This window comes from Antechinus flavipes, chromosome 1 (genome assembly GCF_016432865.1).
Source record: "Antechinus flavipes isolate AdamAnt ecotype Samford, QLD, Australia chromosome 1, AdamAnt_v2, whole genome shotgun sequence".
NCBI lineage: Eukaryota > Metazoa > Chordata > Mammalia > Dasyuromorphia > Dasyuridae > Antechinus > Antechinus flavipes.
The window spans coordinates 72,057,330-72,077,907 of NC_067398.1; the positions used below are offsets into that span (position 1 = coordinate 72,057,330).

At 33.3% G+C, this 20,578-nt stretch overlaps 1 protein-coding gene across 1 annotated transcript in view; it reads right to left on the minus strand.

The window, feature by feature from the left end:
• Positions 1–1,106: 1,106 nt before the first annotated feature.
• The window catches only part of VWC2 (von Willebrand factor C domain containing 2), a 194,300-nt gene continuing 174,828 nt past the window's right edge, over positions 1,107–20,578 (minus strand). Inside the window, exon 4 of the mRNA XM_051984374.1 lies at positions 1,107–1,321. Within this exon, the coding sequence (XP_051840334.1) occupies positions 1,170–1,321 (152 nt within the window). The 3' untranslated portion in view covers positions 1,107–1,169. The remainder of the gene's footprint in view (positions 1,322–20,578) is intronic.

Sequence of the window (20,578 nt, forward strand, 5' to 3'; positions counted from 1 at the left end):
TTTTTATAAAAAGACATAATTAGGCCATGTTTTGCTTTCAACTAAGCTATAAATCAAGTAAGGAAAGACTATTATTTTTCTTTTATTCAATAAAATTATCTCATTTCATATGTGTGACTTAATTTAAATATTAAAAGAAAGTAAGGTCCTTAATGGCAAGGACAGTTTAATTTTTATTTTATATAGCTGTACCTGGCACAGGGCCTAGCATATAGTAAGCGTTTAATAAGTGCCTGTCATTGAATTAAAGACTGTTGATTTCCCCCCGTGATTCTGCAAGTCTTGGCACTATAAATCTGTAATAAAAGGATTCTAGCCCCACTTGTCCAATCTTAATTGATGCTTTTAAGTTACTAGGAATTCCGTCTATGCTTAAAAATAAAATGTATTCTCGAGATTAAAAGTCCCTTTAAGAGTTCCAAGACTGTGAATTTTATTAGATGTTTTGAAGTTGAATAGCATTTTGTAATTTCTCTACCTCAATTTTCCAAAAAAAAAAAAAATGGAGAAAAAACATATTAAAAGCAGTCAAATATTTTAAGAGGGAAATGTTTCATGTATGTGACTGAAAATTGCTCTTTAGAAGATAAATATTAGAAATATGAATGTTAAAACAAAGGATGTGGTTGCTTATTTTAGAATAGGTTTGCAACTGATTAATTCAAAGTACTGATAAATTGTCATTTTCTGATGCCCAAATCACCACATGTGTTGGAATGTTATCAGTAACAAAGGTGTCCATTTGATCAAATCAGAACAGAAATATCTATGCAGATGCACAGTAGGGACAGTTGACAATACTGATTTTTAATCTCTATCTATAGAAAACATTTAATATAAGCTCTCTAATGGGATTATAGAAATACATTAATATTTAATAGTGTACTTCAGTGTACTCACTGTGAAAATAGCACATTTATTTAGACAGGAATTTTATGTCAAAAGTTTTTTTTTCCTTTTAAATATCTTCATTTCTTTCATCTGCAGTAATTATATTACTATGTAAACCAAAGTACCAGTGTTTTTCCATTATTTCTCATCAAAAATCTTCTCATTTTTATTCATATTTCCCAGGGTCATCGGAAACGAATTTTTTTTGGTAAAAAACAAAACAAAACAAAACAAATATCAAACTCCAAAACATTAGAGTACTTGAATTTGTAGATTTTCTACATTTGCTTGCATTCATGTCTAGTACACATCGCTTGCCGTTCAATTCTCCAAGTGCCTTCTTCATAAGTACAGTGACAAATAGTGCACTCATCTGTCTTCACTTCTCTTCCAGCAGGGATGACAGTAGTTTCTGCAAAACAGTTTGGGCCTGAAATACAGCAAAGCAATTATAGGTTATAGTGATGCAGCATACAAATTTATATGTAATATCTACTATCCCTTCTGGAGGATTCAGTAGAGCACATAAATGCAGAAATGTTTTGATGTAGGCAGGGGGAATCCCTACACTATGGAGACATGAGAAAAGTTGTTTCTTTACAATAATTATAATAAGCCTCAGCAATTGTCTAGTGAAAACCCTTCATTTTTTCAGATGAGGAAAAATGAGAACAGAAGAGTTGAAATGGCTTGTCCAAATCAAGTGGCCAAAATGGGATTTTAAACTCATTAAAAAGTCTTTACAAGCCTTCATTCTAAAACTGTACAGCCTCTTGCTGAGATAATGGATCAAATACAGGCTCAAAAATGAAAAGGGAGATAAAGAATAGTTAATGGTCTGCATGAGTAGATAATTTCTTTATAATAAGAAAAATTTATCTTGATTTTACATATATATATGTATATACACACATACATATATACACTAGTTATAATAATAAATTGTTATTAATACCAATTAATAACATTTAATTATACTCATTAAAGCAAATTAATTAGAATGAACTAATCATGTTATGATTAAAACTGCTAATCTGACTGAAGTGGAGGTTATTTATGAGGGGAAAATGAAGAAATCAAGTTGGATAGGTATGGTGGGGGCAGATTATAGAAAACTTTGACAATGGATATGTCTAGATATGAAGAAATAGGAATCACCACTTATTACAAAGTTGGGAAATGACACAATAGGAATGTTATTTTAGGGAAACTCATCTAGCAGCAATATAAAAGATGGATTATGGATAGGTGACAGAGTTGAAGGCAAAGAAATATAAAGCTAAGAAGCTTCCATAGTGTGGTACGTATAAATTGTTAACCAATCTATTCTAAATTGAAGAGTGATTTTTAAAATAGCTTTTTATTTACAAGTTATATGCATGGGTAATTTTACAGCACTGACAATTGCCAAACTTTTTGTTCCAATTTTTCCCCTCTTTCTCCTCACCTCCTCCCCTAGATGGCAGGAAGACCAGTAGATGTTAAATATATCAAAGTATAAGTTAAATACACAATAAGTATACATGACCAAACCATTATTTTGCTGTACAAAAAGAATCAGACTCTGAAATATTGTACAATTAGCCTGTGAAAGAAATCCAAAATGCAGGCAGGCAAAAATATAGGGATTGGGAATTCAATGTAATGGTTCTTAGTCATCTCCCAGAGTTCTTTCGCTGGGCATAACTGGTTCAGTTCATTACTGCTCCATTGGAACAGATTTGGTTCACCTCATTGCTGAAGATGGCCAGGTTCATCAGAATTGATCATCATATAATATTGTTGTTGAAGTATATAATGATCTCCTGACTCTGCTTGTTTCACTCAGCATCAGTTCATGTAAGTCTTTCCAGGCCTTTCTGAAATCATCCTGTTGGTCATTTCTTACCAAACAATAATATTCCATAATATTCATATACCACAATTTGTTCAGCCATTCTCCAATTGATGGGCATCTACTCAGTTTCCAGCTTCTAGCCACTACAAACAGGGGTGCCAAAAACATTCATGCACATACAGGTCCCTTTCCCTTCTTTAGTATCTCTTTGGGATATAAGCCCAGTAGTAACACTGCTGGGTCAAAGGGAATGCACAGTTTGGTAACTTTTTGAGCATAGTTCCAAATTGCTCTCCAGAATGGCTGGATGTGTTCACAATTCCACCAACAATGTATTAGTGTCCCTGTTTTCCCACATCCCCTCCAACATTCTGCATTATCTTTCTTTCTTTTTTTTTTATTCTTTAAATAACTTTTTATTGATAGAACGCAGGCCAGGGTAATTTTTTACAACATTATCCCTTGCATTCACTTCTGTTGCGATTTTTCCCCTCCCTCCCTCCACCCCCTCCCCCAGATGGCAAGCAGTCCTTTACATGTTGAATAGGTTACAGTATATTCTAGATACTATATATGTTTGCAGAACCGAACAGTTCTCTTGTTGCACAGGGAGAATTGGATTCAGAAGGTATAAATAACCCGGGAAGAAAAACAGAAATGCAAGCAGTTTATATTCATTTCCCAGTGTTCTTTCTTTGGTTGTAGCTGCTTCTGTCCATCCTTGATCAATTGAAACTGAATTAGCTCTCTTTAACAAAGAGATCTACTTCCATCAGAATACATCCTCAAACAGTATCGTTGCTGAGGTATATAATGATCTCCTCGTTCTGCTCATTTCACTCAGCATCAGCTCATGTAGTCTCGCCAGTTCTCTCTGTATTCATCCTGCTGGTCATTCCTTACAGAACAATAATATTCCACAACGTTCATATACCACAATTTACTCAACCATTCTCCAATTGATGGGCATCCATTCATTTTCCAGCTTCTAGCTACTACAAACAGAACTGCCACAAACATTTTGGCACATACAGGTCCCTTTCCTTTCTTTAGTATCTCTTTGGGGTATAAGCCCAGTAGAAACACTGCTGGATCACAGGGTATGCACAATTTGATAACTTTTTGGGCATAATTCCAGATTGCTCTCCAGAATGGCTGGATGTGTTCACAATTCCACCAACAATACATCAGTGTCCCAGTTTTCCCACATCCCCTCCAACATTCCATATTATCTTTGCCTGTCACTCTAGCCAATCTGACAGGTGTGTAGTGGTATTTCAGAGATGTCTTAATTTGCATTTCTCTGATTAATAATGATTTGGAGCATATTTTCATATCTATAAATAGTTTCAATTTCTTCATCTGAGAATTGTCTGTTCATATCCTTTGATCATTTATCAATTGGAGAATGGCTTGATTTCTTATAAATTAGAGTCAATTCTCTATATATTTTGGAAATGAGGTCTTTATCAGAACCTTTGACTGTAAAAATGTTTTCCCAGTTTACTGATTCCCTTCTAATCTTGTCCTGCATTAGTTTTGTTTGTACAAAAACTTTTCAATTTGATATAATCAAAATTTTCTATTTTGTGGTCAGTAATGATCTTTAGTTTTTCTTTGGTCATAAATTCCTTCCTTTTCCATAGGTCTGAGAGATAAACTATTCTGTGTTCCTCTATTTTATTTATAATCTCATTCTTTATGCCTAGGTCATGAACCTACTTTGACCTTATATTGGTGTACGGTGTTAAGTGTGGGTTGATACCTAGTTTCTGCCATACTAATTTCCAATTTTCCCAGCAATTTTTGTCAAACAGTAAGTTCTTATCCCAAAAGCTAGGGTCTCTGGGTTTGTCAAACACTAGATTGCTATAGTTATTGACTGTTTTGTCCTTTGAACCTAACCTATTCCACTGATCAACTAGTCTATTTCTTAGCCAACACCAAATGGTTTTGGTAACTGCTGCTTTATAATATAATTTTAGATCTGGTACAGCTAGGCCACCTTCATTTGATTTTTTTTTCATTAATTCCCTTGAAATTTGAAGAGTGATTTTTAAGGAAGAACTTGGAAATGAATATAGTTAGGAAAAGAAATGAAGTTAATTATATAATGTCTAGATTAGGAGAGTAATAGAATGATGCTAACACTGAAAGAAAACATATAGCTAGGAGATGAAAAGAAGATACTAAGTTAAATATTGGACATAATAACTTTGCCTTCCATGGAGATACCATATTGGCAGTTGAATGTATTGGGCAAGAATACAAGACAGGCCTGGAAGTTCAAATACTGGTCTAATACACGTAAAGATAAAATTTCATTGCATATAGTTGATGAATTTTGAGGGAAGAATGGAAGTCTAAATTTCAGGATTCTACATCATACAGTATTTCCAAATTTCAAAACTGGAGACATTATTTCTCAAATTGTTTTAATCCTTCTCCCCTTAAAATTTATTATACTATGTTTACTTTTTTTGGACTATTTAGTGCTATGTAAAAGGTTCATTAAAAAAATTCAAGCCTAGTAGTTTCAGAGTCAACAAGATACAACAAGACAAAGACCTGGTCATGAAGGCAGTGTAGGGATTATTTTATTTAGTATAGGGAATATATTTGAATCCCAAGTACCTGACTTAATTGTTTAATACATGCTTGTTGATTGATTCAGAGGAACTTGATTAAAATCCAGCTTTCAATACTTACTATCTGTTTAACATTGAGAAAGTAATTTTCATTCTGGAGTTTCTCTTTCCTCATCTGTAAAAAGAGGGGGCTGATCTTAATGATCTCTGAGGTGTCTTCCAGATCTAGATCACTGATACTTTAACCCTAATTTGCCATTTAAAGCTTGTCTCAGATAAACCCTTTTCATTCAACTTTTCTTTGTGAATTCAAACAAATCAATATATCACTCCAAGTCAGCTCATGGATGAAGAATCAAAGAGAAAGAAAAGCCCAACATGAATAGTTTAGCATAGAAATGGCTCTACCTTTGCTTTAATCTTATCATTGGTCGCTGTACCTGATGTGGCTCATCTTGCCTTTGAATCTTGATACTTTCTGTTTTGTCATGAGAAGTAAAACGAAGTAAATCCTCTACTTCCTGATAGAAATTTAAATAAGATAAATCAAGTGTATCTGTCTTCTAAGTATGATTTCTTCAATAACACAAAATTATATATTATATATTTTCACAATGAGAAAGGTAGATGGAGGCATATCATTTCATTTGCAACCGAAACACCAGTATCTTAACCAGTGATTTCCCTCCCTACTGCCAACTGTAAAAACAAATTCACTTTTATTATACTTTCTTCCCAAGTGTCTCCATGTAAATCTGCTAAACAATTTGTTAGATTATAGTTTTCTATGTCAAATAATTGGAATATGTGTAGGTTGATAGTGTAAACCCAAATATACGAGTCACAGATCAAATTTAATAATATATGTGAAAAATCTATGTCAACTTTAATACACTAAGGAAACAAAGTAGTAAGATATTGCACCGTGGTTTCAAGGATCAGAGTTTATCTTTGAAATCACTAATGGTAGAAAGTCTTTAGAAGATAGTATATCTGAAACATTGACTGACGATCAAAAGTATTGAACTTTTCTAACTAACAAATCATTGTGAGATCAAATGAGATAACATATGTAAAGAGTATTGCCAGTTTTAAAGAACTATGTAAATACTAGCTATTATAATAATTATTAAGATTAAAATCATGATTTATTATAATACTTATAATGGTTTTAATTAAGTATAATTATAGAACTATACAAATTATTTCTATAATTATTTATGGTAATTATATTGTATTAACTATAATTATATTGTAACATAAATATAATTATTAATGCTTATGGGAATAGGCTAGCACAAATTCAGAGAGGTTAGTTTATTAGAGAGATTGGGAACAAGATTCAAGGCAGGACCTAGATTTTGATTAAGAAGGAGGATTCTATTTGATTCAGGTCAGTATATTTGAGGATGGACAGAAATTAGCTGGGACATTTTTAGAAGAAAGACATGAGCACTGGAAAGCAAAGAATAGGAGAGTAGATTTAAAGAACCATGTATATTTAGTTGGGAAAAGGGAATGCTTAAAAAATAGGATTGTATGTAGTCTTCACTAAGTCTTTATGCTAAAATTTTTTTTACAGTTTCCTGGGACCTGCTAAAGATTGGCTTCTACTAGCTTCAACTTTGAAAGCCCAGGTTTACTTCTTTGTCATGATGAAGCATTGATTTACTCTTTATCATCATTATCATTATTACTTTTGAATCATTTAAATTTAAATTATTATTGCCATATTTCCTAATCTTACACTGTATTTTTAAACTTTTAAAGTGAATTCTATTAAATGTAACCTATTACAAATGCAAAAGATAAAATTTTTGTTGTCACATATCTATTAAGACAGTAAAATAATTATGTTGCAAATCTTAATATTTGTTAAGTAAATATAAGTTATTTTATTATATTGTTCTGGATGATTGTGTTCAAAGAGCACAAGAAGAAAAACTTTTCTTGCCATATACTGAATGTTTTTATTTAATTTCAGTGAATACTTTGCATTAATAAATACAGAGACAAGGAAAGGGCTCTGCAGAAAGTAGGCTTTGAAGACAAGATTCTAAGAGGAGGAGAGGAACAATTTCATTGCAGTTTGGAGCTTGGGGACAGCTACATGGTTGTCCTTTAAGAGGACCAATGATATCAGGAGAGTAATGTCTCAACTTGCAGGTGAAATGGATTTGATTAAGGCAGGTCTGTGCAAAGTCATCAGTCTCCCTCTTTCCTCCAGAGTCATCTAAGTCCAGTAGCAATACATAGCTCACGATGACTGGTGAAGGGCTAAGATGAAGTGGGAAACCTTGGTGAAGGTCTTTATAATCTAGGCTTTTCTCAGGTTTCAGTTTGTCAGAGGCAACATTCAGTCAATAAGGTTAAAGGGTTAGATAAGAATGGAGACAAAAGGTGATCCACTCTGCCTCTGCAAAAGAATAAATCTGTGAGGTAGAAGAAGAGCCTTGAAATTTCTAGCCAAAAAGGAAATAATTGCCATTTATTTACTCTCACTCTGAGCCATCAAAATCTAAGAAATAAGCAAGTGAGCTTGGGTTGGGAACTATTATTGTCCAATCTGTGGAAGTCAGGATGATTTGGGTTTAAAGACAGAATCAAGGAGCTCCATTTGAATGTCAATGGGTTTTATCAAAAGACTAGTTTTCCAGAATTATTTTTCAAGAAATCATAAATGAAAAACAAATGAAACAAGAGTTAATTATCTCAGTTATTCTGAACCCTATCCCCCAAAAGAACCTCAACCCAAAACAATGATAGAACAAGTAGGGAAGGAAAAAAAAAATCTAGCCTTGAAATCTAAGATACCAAAAATGATCCAAATTTATATTCATTTGGACAGAACATCCACTTGTAAGGATATCACTCCCCATGTGGACAGGTAGTGAAGGGAAGGAGAAGGAGGGTGAGAAGAAATTGCAGTATTGCCTAATTGGAATTGGGGGACAATTCCTAGTACAAAGGCAAAGAAGCAAGAGATGTAATGTCATATTTGCGGAAGAGCAAGAAGGGCAGTATAACGAAACTGGAGTTTGTGAAGGGAGCAAAGCATAAAAAAAGACCAGGAAGGTAAAAAGGGGCCAGCTTAGTAAAACCTTGAATTATCAAAATAATGCTGTCTTTCACACAATAGAAATTTATTACATTTTGCTGTATTGAAGTAGATTGAATGAAGAAAAGAAAGTTTGGAGAAGTGAAATTCTTTGCTCAAGGTTATAAGTGGTAATAAGGAACAGAGCTAGGATTTGTACCTACATCCTCTGGCAAAGCAAAGACTTAATTTCAAGTGTTCTGACAGCCTGTCTCAGTGACCTCTAAAATTTTTTGATCACATACTCCCATTAGAAGAAAAAAATTGAGCATATGTTCCCAATAAGTATATATATATATATACACATATTATAAATTTTATATTATATATTATAAATTTTAATATGACCATATCATTAATTTTAACAAAACTAAGAATTAAAAACATTTTAAAATAAATTTTATTTTATTTATAAATGGTACAAAACCTTTTTCTCATTGAAATACAGTTATAGTATTTTCAGGGCATAATGTATTCTATTATTTTTTTAAATTTTGACAACATTTTGTGATACAGTGATGTAGGTTTGGTTCTGTGATCAGTTAATTTTGATATTAGTCCTTAATTGGGGCCAGAATATGTTGTCAGAACAGAAAAATATAATAGCAGTGTCCTTTTCCTTTAGAGCTTTGGGCTGAATTTGTTATAGTTTCTTCCTATTGGTTCCAGCCTCCCTTGCTCCTTGGGCCTCAGGAAATATTTTCTCCCTCCTTGGCCAGTTTGACTAACAAAGGCCCATGACAACTCCTAACATTTCTCAACCAACTTTCTGGAACTGTAGAGTATACATCCCATTTATCTTTCTCTGAGAGTGAAGCTCTGAAACATCCTTGCTACTTGAAAAGCAAATCTGCTGGTCTCCATATAAAAAAGGAAGGCAGGGAGGAAAGATAAAGGTGATGGGATGTGGGGACATGTAAGAAATACTATCTTCTTTAATTTTTCCCAATCCCCAGTTCTGCCAATCCCCCCAAATATGTCTAGGCCATACTGATCACAGAAGGGGAAGAAGAGAAACAAAGGCAGGATACAGTTGCAAGAGCACTGAACAGCTAGCTGTATAATTGTTTACAGTTTTCTTATACACCCAAATGCATGGTCTTTTGCATCTCATTCCAGTGGCTACTACACCAACTTAATACTTTTCCCAATTACTATTTAAAATTCATTTCTGTTTCCTTGGAGTTGAGAAAGTTCCTGGTTGAATGTTCTCTAGTGGTAATTTACTAAAAATTCACAAGGAGGAGATATTTTCCAATGAAAGAAGATTTTGGCTCTTAAAAGATGATGTAATAATTTCCAGAGCAGGAAGTTGATGAAAAAGAGCCAAAGAATGTATTGAAGTTGACAAAGATGCAGAAATCATTACCAAAAAACCCCCCACAAAATTAAATATTGCTGAAAAGTTAAAATGCAGCAATGAAGACGGTAAGCAAGACAAAAAATTACAGCAATGTTTTGGCTTTTGAGCCAATCATTCCTATAAAGGACTGTTCATTTTCCTTGTTAAAATGTTGTATGGACATATATTCTTCATTCCACTTTTATTGTGAAAATTATAAGAAAACAAACTTTGATGGTATTAGTCAAATTGCTAACTTCCAGATCATATCCTGGATACAACTTAGTATCTTTATAGTTAATAGAACATCTGAACACAAAAAGTAAAACTGCATTAAGTCTATTGTATTACTAAAGCAGGAAAATGTGTAATAATCTAAAGTACAAATCTTAAAAAATACTTCAACATATTAAATGGGGCTGACCTTGAGAAATATGGAAAATTAAGTTATTCAGAATGTTTTATTCCCTAACAGCTCCTAAAAATGAAGAGTTATATTAACAACCATAATGTAACAGACTAGTTTTGTTTAACTGAAATTGGAATGATTCTTCTACAGCATTCTGAAATATTCTGGAATTTATTTTGGCACAAATACATATTCACAATATTATCAAACAATATAGAATTCATAAATTCTTCAATTTCTTTATGCATTTTAAAGGATGTTATATGAAATGATTTTTATTTCTGCCCTGAAAGTTTTCTATTGACAATTATTTTGGTCTTCTCCCCCCACAAAAAAACCTTTTTTCCTAACCTTTTATCTTTTTTTGAAAATAAATGTCACTGAGGAATTTTAACTAAAAGATGAATAGCACTTTTTCATCACAGAATTAGATCATCTGTTATTCAAGTATAGTATCACAAGATGTAGTCTGCATTGTAGCTATCCCAGGCTGCATCACCTTTCCTACTAGACTGCAAGCTTCTTGAGGGAAGTATCTATGTCTTAATCAATTGTGTTTCATTTTGCCTTACAAATACAAAATTGACTTACTTTATTAAATGTTTGTTGAATTGAATATCATGAGCCAGTTCCATTGGATTGCTCATTCCATAGGAAAAGATAAAAGCTGAAGTGGCAAGAATGAATATGAATTATTTTTAAACATTACTGGAGGTGGTAGAGGGAAAAAAGACTAAATCTAAATTACAGAAAAAGAGAATATATTTGTCAAGATACATGCTTCAAAAGCTTACTTTTAAATGCATTTTGACATATTTTGAAATCATTTATACTATAAATGAATTGTGTATGCATTCAGAAGGAAAATGAAAATTATGCACGTAAGTTTACTTAAGTTACAATAACTCAGTTGAATTTATCAATGAGTTAACTTGTGTCTTAAGACTATTTGGAGTGCAACATGACTCCGTCTATCGTAGCTGTAAATGAACATGAAATACAGTTTTCTAACAACAACTAGAATTATGTTACCAATTTCCATTATGTATTTTTCAAATGTGAAAGAAAATGTTTTCAACAAAGCCCTGGTTTCTTAATAATTTCTTCTTTAATTATAGAACCATATGGGTTTCTTATGGATTTCAGGTCTTAATACTGATTAGGGGGACACTTTTGTTTTTCAATAAAAACTGAGTGTATGTATATATATTATTTATGCATATAATCGTATATTCCACATATATTAAATGCATATATGCACACATATTTATCATATATATGTAACTGTACAAGCACACACACACACATATATATAATATGAGCTTATATAAATGTAATGTGTATGTCTATATATTTTCAAAGATTGTTTTTAACCAATAAGCATTTTGTCTCCAAAAATTATTTTAGTCAGATCCGGAAATCACATTGGAAAGCTTTGAATTAGAATTACCTAGTTTTGGATGGTTTTTATTACTGTTTCAGATACTTAGTGATAATTTTGCTAATGATATATTCTTCTTATAAGGTATTTTATGAATTCCATTTTGAAGGGATATCACAAAAACCTTCTAGTAAATTATGATTACTATATTTTCCAATATAGATAAATGCAAAGGGATTTAATTAAAATGTAAATTTGTTATCCACAGTAGAAAACAGCTGATTTCCAATTATCAAGAAATACTATCTAAGAATCTCCCTTTATGAAAAGAATTTCTGGTAATACTGGCAACCATAGAGAAGGATATTTCCATTTATCCTCCCCACCAACAACAATGTATCTTCCTTAACAAAAAATTCCTTTAATTTTACTACAGTATAATCTAAGATTTATAGGAAAATACCATTAATTCTTTAAAATTAATAAATCAGGTTACCTTGATGGGCTAAATTTAACCTTTTTTGGGAGACCATGAGATTTAGCAAATATTTTGTGTCCCATATATATTCCATATTATAGTAGTTATTCTTTTATGAGCATCATCTTATGAAGACTGAAATTCTGTTTATAAAGCATACAAAGATTGAACAGACTATGTGATTTTAAAGAGAAGAAAACAGATTTATAAAGGTTATGTCACTTAGGAGGCACTGATTGATTTGTTGATGATTGCATCTGTAGAAAGTATCAGAACTAGTTTTTTAATCCAGATTTCCTACCTCCAGGATCCAAGTCCAAGCTAAAACAAGTGCCTCTTCTACCACAAAAAGTCTTCATGAAGAAATTGATCTTCCAGTCAAGCAACATTTATGGCTCACAAAGAAAAATTTCTCTCTCTCTCTCTCTCTCTCTCTCTCTCTCTCTCTCTCTGTCTCTCTCTCTCTCTCTCTCTCTCTCTCTCTCTCTCTCTCTCTCTCCCTCCCCATACCCCTTTCCTTTCTCCTCCTCCTTTCTCTCTCAATAGTTATTTATATGTGTGCATATATATACACACATGGACATGAATTTCCTACTCTGCTGTTATTATTTTTCAGTTGTATTTGATTCTTTGTGATCCCATTTTAGAGTTTTCTTGGCAAAGATACTTCAGTGGTTTGCCATTTCCTTCTCCAGCTCATTTCATAGATGAGGAACTGAAGCAAAAAAGGCTAAGTGACTTGTTCAGGATCACACAGCTGGTAAGTGTCTGAGGTTTGATTTGAATTGGGAAGGATGTCTTTTGCTCCAGTCCCATAACTCTATTTACTGTATTACCTAACTGCATATATACATATATACATATACATTATTTACACAAATACACATAGCATATATCAATTACCATTTTATAAACAATGAGAATGCAATTAAGTTTATTTAGTATTATAATTAACAGTGATTCAGAGGCCAATTCATAATCTTTTAGATGTAATCTTCATTGCTATTATGAACTTCCATTATTACATCATAAATATTCAGAAGATGGATATAATGTGGCTCAATCTAAATATAGGAATGTATATACCACACATACTATATATACACGGGTATATATAAATATATGTATATGTATAGATACTGTGTGAGAATGTATATATGCATACATATATAGAACTACAGAGAGATATATATAGATAGATAGATATAGGTACAAATAGTGGATAGTTCAGATGCTCCATTAGTAGTATTGAGGACGATAAGGAAAATATTGGAAATATTCTTGCTTCTTCTACCATATATATTTCATACATATTGTATGTGTTTCATACAATATTTCATATCAGAATGTATACTAATCATAATTTATTGGGAGCTTTTTTGTTGTATCCTTTCTAAATGGAACACATAAAATACTTTATAAGGGCAATATATTTGATTAACAAAATTATCACAATGCATCTGAGGCAGTAATAAATATTTTCATACGTATTCAAATATACATTTTTCATATATTGTCCCTATACTAAGCTGAGGAAAGAATGCCCATTTATCTGTGGTTAGCAAAACTGATCCTGTTATTTACCAGGAAAATTGTCAGGTTTTTTCCTGCTATTTACCTACTTTTTTACTCTCTGATACTTGCCCAGACAGTTGCCTATATAAATTTGCTGTACAAAATTTCCTTGTCTGAAAATGAGATGACTAGACTTCAGGTCCTTAAGAATCCTTTCAACCATAATGTTCCATGAATGTTCAGTTTGGAAGATATCATTAGAGAATAGACTGGATATTTAAAAGCCCTGAGGAACAATATCTTTTTATTATTGAAAGAAAATGGTTTTCCCTAACATTCTATAGTTATCATGAAACTATATCATAAGTAGCCCAAATAAGAAAATTTTCAGGTATCGAACACTTCAATCTAAATTTATTCTACCTGTTATTCTGACTTATTTTTATGAAATACAAATTTAGATATTTCTAAAACCATAGGATATTAGAGGTAGAAGAGATCATAAAGTCCAACCATCCCTTTAAAAAATGAGGAAATTGAGTATTTTGCATATGGATTATAAGAGGAAATTGTAAGTGATTTGTCTTATGGTATTTTTTTCTTCTCTTTTAGTTAAAAATGAAATGAAAAACTTTGTGTGTATGGGGAACACTCTTGTAATAAAAAACAGATTTCTAAAAATGGCCTCTACCTTTTGCAAGGCTAATTCTACTAGTTATAATGCTAAAGGCTTTTCTGCCTATATAATACTATGTTATTCCTTGGCCACATTCAGGGAAAAACTGCTCTTCCTGTTCTTAGTAATTTGTTCCTTTTTCCTCTAGTAGGAGTGTTGATTTTTGTTTGTTTGTTTTAAATTATATCTCCTAACATATGACCTGACATATTGAAGATATTTAATAAATATATGTTGAATTGAATTAAAGACATAGTTAAATAGTGTATAGTAGGGATATAGTGTGTGATCAGGGAAGACTAGCATCCCTGGTATGAAAGCTTCTAAATCTTTTACAGAAATGCTTTCTGCCTGATTCACCTAGACTCCAAGAAGCTATAACATACACACAGGCCACACTTTGGTAAACCATTTCAGCAGCCAGGGTAAACCAGGTTTTTGGCTGAGGGTAACCAAGGGACCTCAAACCCTATAGTGAGCTAGGGGGTGTGTGTGAAAATCCCAAGTGTGTAAAGCCTTCCCCTGATGGAATGAGCAAATGAGAACAATTTTTCCCCCCAACAGCCATGAAGGCCGGCAAAACAAGCGTTATGTAGTGCTTAGAGCTTGATTAGATATCAAAGGCACCAGGGTCATCCTCTGCATTTCAAATTATCACCAAGTGTCTTGACTCTGTCCTGCCTCTGGACAGGGGTGGCTTTAGAATAGAGTGAGTCTGATAACTTCATGCAACTCTGCCTCACTTAAATCCAATTTACATATGAATCCAAAGACATCATCATACCATTTTTACCATTTCTACCCTCAAAGTCTTGTAGTGGTGGGTGAGTGATAAAGCAGCAGGTATGGATACACTAGGAGCTGTAGTCACAACCCTGCACACAGAGGACCCAGCCCATAAGCTTCTTCTCATGGGAAGCAGCAGTGGAATTTGGCAGTGTCCTGGGTATCTGAGCAGACTTTTAAGAATTGCACTGCTCACCTCCATGTGTGAAGAAGGGGTTAGAAAAGGTGCTCTAAATTGTTTGCTTAGCCAATCCAGGATTGATTATTGCAGCAGGTAGGGATCCCACCCTGTGGTCAAGACACTAAAAAATGTACAAAAATTTCTGAAAAATTGATTTCACTCATCCTTGGTACATGGAATATATTCGTACTTCTAGACAACACAAAATCCAATAGACTGAAAGAAGAACAGCTCCTGTTGCAAAGAGCTCAACAGCTATCACATCCAAATAGCAGCCCTGAGTGAAACAAGGCTGGCAAATGAAGGCCAGCTTACTGAAGTAGGAGCTAGATACATGCTTTTCTAGAGTGGTCATAGTGAAACAGAGTGCCGTGAAGCTGGTGTAGGTTTTGCAATCAAAACAAATCTAGTAAACAAGTTCACATGCCTTCCAAAAGGAGTGAATGACAGGCTCATGACAATACAATTGCCATGTACAGGATAATGCCATCCTGCCATCATCAGTGTGTATACTCCCATCACGATGAACCCTGATGAGGTCAAAGAAAAAATTTATGAAGAACTGGACACTCTTTATCATCTACATGCCAAAAGAGGGCAAGCTCATAATTCTGAGTGACTTTAAAGCTAGAGTATCCAGTTTTTTTTTTTTTAAATCCAGTTTTAAAGCTCTAGACATGGCATGGAGTCCTTGTGAGGAAAGAAATTAAAACAGCAACAGCAGTGGTCATTTCTAGTGCATCTCATGAGCTTCTCACCACCAACACTGTATTCCATTCATCTAAATGCAATAAAACTTCATAAATGCACCCTTGCAGCAAATATCAGTACTTAATAGATACTGTGATTGTAAAGAGAAGAGACAGATGGGATGTGAGAGTGACCAAAGCAATATGTGGTACAGAATGCTGGACTGATCATAGACTTTTCCTCTCCAATTATTATTCACTTTCGACAAAAATAGTGGCCTCAAGGCAGAAAGACCACTCAAAGAATTAATATCAGCAGATTAGAAAGAAAGAAAGCATTTAATTAATGATTATTATTTGTGTACTAAGTATTGACAATACAAATATAATCAAAAAGGAAAGTATCTGACCTCAAGAAGCTGCCACACTAGTGAGTAAAAACAACATAAGAAAGGAATCTGGAGAAGGATGAGAGATTGAACTTAGAGTATAATGGCGTGGCACAAGCTAGGAAATGGCTTGGAGGATAGTTCTGCAAGATAAAACAAAAATCAGACTTATAAGAGTTAATGGATCCACAACAGAGTCCAGGTTAATGGTTGTTTAGAGATGGAAATGGAAATGATGGTCTCAGTGAGCAAACTGAATTGAGAGTACTTACTAACTGTAGAAGGTCCATGAAAAAGACAATTCTCTCTTTCCTCTGGTTCCAAGTAGTTAAAATGTTATTACACTGGTAATAATCAAAGTTATATTACATTATTATTACATTGGTAATAATAAACTTTTTGGAAGTATCTTACATTATTCTTGTGGAGAAGGTAGAGATATAGGGATGACAAAGTCAGATTCTAAGAGGAGTATTAACAGTTCAATGCCAACATGCAAAGTGGTCTCCAGTGAAGTACCTCAGGGGTTTTTGATATTGTGACATTTTATATTGTTTATGAATACTTAGATAAAAATAAAGATGTTCAAAAGATCTGCAGACAATACTAAGTGAAATGACTAGCACACAAGATGACTATCAGATTCCCAGAGGACTTTGAGAGATATGAGAAAAATAAACTGGAGCTAATAAGATGAAATAAATGGGGATAAATGTAATGTCTAAAATTTGACATTGAGTGATCAAAAGATCCACTTCACAAAAACAAAGCAGAAAAGGCATCATTACATGTCACTTGCTCTGCAAAGATCTGGGAGTTTTAGTGAATGGTAGACCCTATATAAATCAGCAGTATGATTTAGCAGCCAAAGAAGCTAATACAATTTGGGGCTTTACTGAGAAAAGCAGAGAATCCAGGTACAGGAAAGCAATAGTTGCACTGTACGATGTTCCCCTCAGATCTCCTCTGGAATACAGTGCTCATATTCTGAGTGCCACTCTGGAAGGATGACATTGATAAGCTGGAGTGTTTACAACAGAGTGAATGATTTGAGTAATTATCATTTGGATATTTTTGCCATGAAGAACTGAAAGACTCAAGGTGGACAGGATGATTGACCAAATATTTGAAAAACATCCAGGAAGAGGAGGATGCCAGTTGGAAGAACCCAGAGCTATAGGTAGAATTTGCAAAAAGTGAAATTTACATTGATGTCAGAAAAAAACCAAACAAACTTCCTAATAACCAGAGTCATCCTAAAAGTGGAATGGGCTATTTCAAGAGGATCTTCAAGCAAAAGTTCACTTTTACAAGCAAAAATTACTTGTCCAGGTCTGTTTTCATAATTTTGTAGTTGGGTTGGATTAGATGGCTACTTAAGTTTCTTTCAATTCTCAAATTCTGCACAAGAGTTTGATAAGACCCAAAAAAGTGTTTTTGAGTTCTATAAAGCTCTAGATTTTGTAATATTAACTAACTTTTTTGGAGATATGAAAGAATTAATATGACTTATAAGAAAGACTAATTTATTTTGTTCAGATCAATGAAGAGGGGATGACCATTAAAATAGAAATGCCTCTTAAAATGAACAAACTCCAATTTAAAGATTTTGAAGATCATTACCTTTGATTTAGTCACGGAGGTGGAGAAAGTCAAACATATCTTAACATTTATTCTTCCCCATTCACTCTCTAGTTTTCCCCCAAACTCCCCTCAAGGTTTAGGAAAAGAGATTTCAAACATTTCTTTTTATTATTACTATTTTTTTTTTGTATGTGTGTGTGGGGGGCAATAGGGATAAAGTTGTAATGGGCTGAGGCTTGAGTTGATGCATGGATAGTAACTGTCAAGTCAAATTTGAACTCAGATCCTACTGACTATACAGCTACTGCTGAATTTACTGTGCCATCTAGCTGCCCCAGATTTCAAATATTTAAGGAAAGAACAGGTAAGATACCATGGTTTCAGATGCTGCAGGGGAAGTTAGCTCAAGGGAGATGAGATACTCTCAAACAAAATTACAATGAAGAAATAAAAGGAAAACTCCTAGGAGAGAACATTATGGATCAAAGAGCAGCTCATTTATCGATATAAGATTTTTGGAAGTCATATGCAAATGATTGAAGCAATGACAGATAATTAAGGTTGTTTTAATTTTAAAGGACAGGTAAGAATATATGTCAACAACCCTAAAGTTAAAAATGAGATGAATAATAATAATATGCTTTTGTGGTTTGTAAAGTGCTTTATAAATATTAATTCATTTGCTTCTCAATAACTCATGCAATTTATCATTCCCATTTTACACTTGGGGAAATTGAGGCAGGGAGTGTTTGAGTGACTTTCCAAGCATCACACAGCTAGTAAGGCACATAGTGAATAAGTGTCTGAGGCTAGATTTGAACTCAGGTCCTCAGCTCCAGCCTATCCATGATCAAAAGGTTGTTTGAGTGGTAAAGGAATATCAAAGAAAGGATGGATCAATACTTGAGATAATAATAAGTGATATAGAGAAGATAGAGCTACTTAACTCCTAGTTTGGTTCTAGTTTGGCTTGCAAGAAATATATTGCAGACTGGATGATTAATAGGGGATTGATTCCTGTTCTTTCTTTACAAAGTTCAAATTAACAACACTGGATGATTTGAATCCCAGGGTATTGAAAGAATTTGAAAATCATGAAAAATAAAGAACATAAATGTTTTCAGATTAAGAGTTGAATAAATATTGACTTAGGAAAAGGTAGATTCACCAAAACATGGGATTTTATTTCTTAAAGCATTGCTAAAAATGTTGATGAATAGTTTATAAGCCCTTTGCAATGGAAATAGTAACAGCACTGAGGTAGTATGGGTTCATTAAGTGTAAGCTATGCCAAACCAACTGTATTTCTTTTTTGATGAATTACTTAGACTGCTAAATCAAGGCAATGCCTTAGTTATAATATAATTGGAATTCAGCAGAGTATTTATTCATTCATTCACATATTTACTTCTTTTACCATGTCTTCAGAAATGAGACAGAGATGTGACCGTAGACAAGACAGAGAGGTGAGATAAATGATAGTAATTCAGGTGTACTTGGAAATGCATGACCACATTTAGAAAGTAGTAACATGAATTAAGATCAACCTAGAGGAGACTCTTTAGTGTAATACCTAAGGGCACTCTTCTTGATCGCATTCTATTAAATATTTTATCCATGCTTGAATGAAGGAATGAATAATAAATTTATTGATTCTGGAATCGAGATCCAAATATAGATTTCAACAAAAGAGAACAATAGGACAAATCTAACAAGATGAAATATTGTAAGAAATGTAAAATTCTGCTTTTAGGTTCAAAAAATCAATTGTAAAAAAGTATAATATAGTAAATATATACCTAAATATCAGGATAGATTAAAATCTTATTAGATGACAATCTTAGCATGTTATTAGTGGCAGCTAAAAAAGCTAAAATAATTTTGACCAAATTAATAGAAGTTTAAGATCCAGAAAAGGGAACTTTTAGTTATACTTTGTTCTACATTAATGAAATCACAAATAGTACATTGAATTAAATCCTCAGAACCCTATTTAAGATAAGACATTAACAAGGTGAAATGTGGCCAAAGCAAAGTGAAAGGCCTAATAGAATTCTAAATCATGCTCCAGAAGGATTGTTTGAAGAACATGGGGATGAGTAATCCTAGAGAAAAAGATAGCTTTTGGGAGAGGTGGAGATTTTGGTAGGATGGGAGAGGAAGGAGATGATAGTTGACCACAAGCATTTGAAGCACTGACATATGGAAGACTAAATACAGGTCCTTTCACTTTGTTCCAATTGTCAGAATTGATAGAAATATGTCAGTTTATAGAATGACAGATTTCAACTTCATATTAGTAATATTTTCTTACAATAAAAGCTGTCCAAAGTTGGAATAGGTTGTCTTGAAAAGAAATGTGTTACTCCTTACTCGCGGTCTTCAAATATCCTAGAAGAACACTTGTAAGAGAAGTTATAAAGTGAATTTTTGCCCATGATTGGATTGAATACAATATTCTCTGAGATTCTTTAATTTTCTCTTTTTCTTGCTTGAGGTAATTGGGGTTAAGTGACTTGTCCAGGGTCATACAGCTAGGAAGTGTTAAGTGTGTGAGACCACATTTGAACTCATGTCCTCCTGACTTCAGGGCTGGTACTCTATCTACTTTGCCACCTAGCTGCCCCAATTCTTTGGTTTTTCTTATGGTACTCACTTCAATACTTCAAAAGACTGATGAACTCCTTGTTGTGACCATTCTTTCCACTCATCGATATTGTACCGTTTCCTGTTGT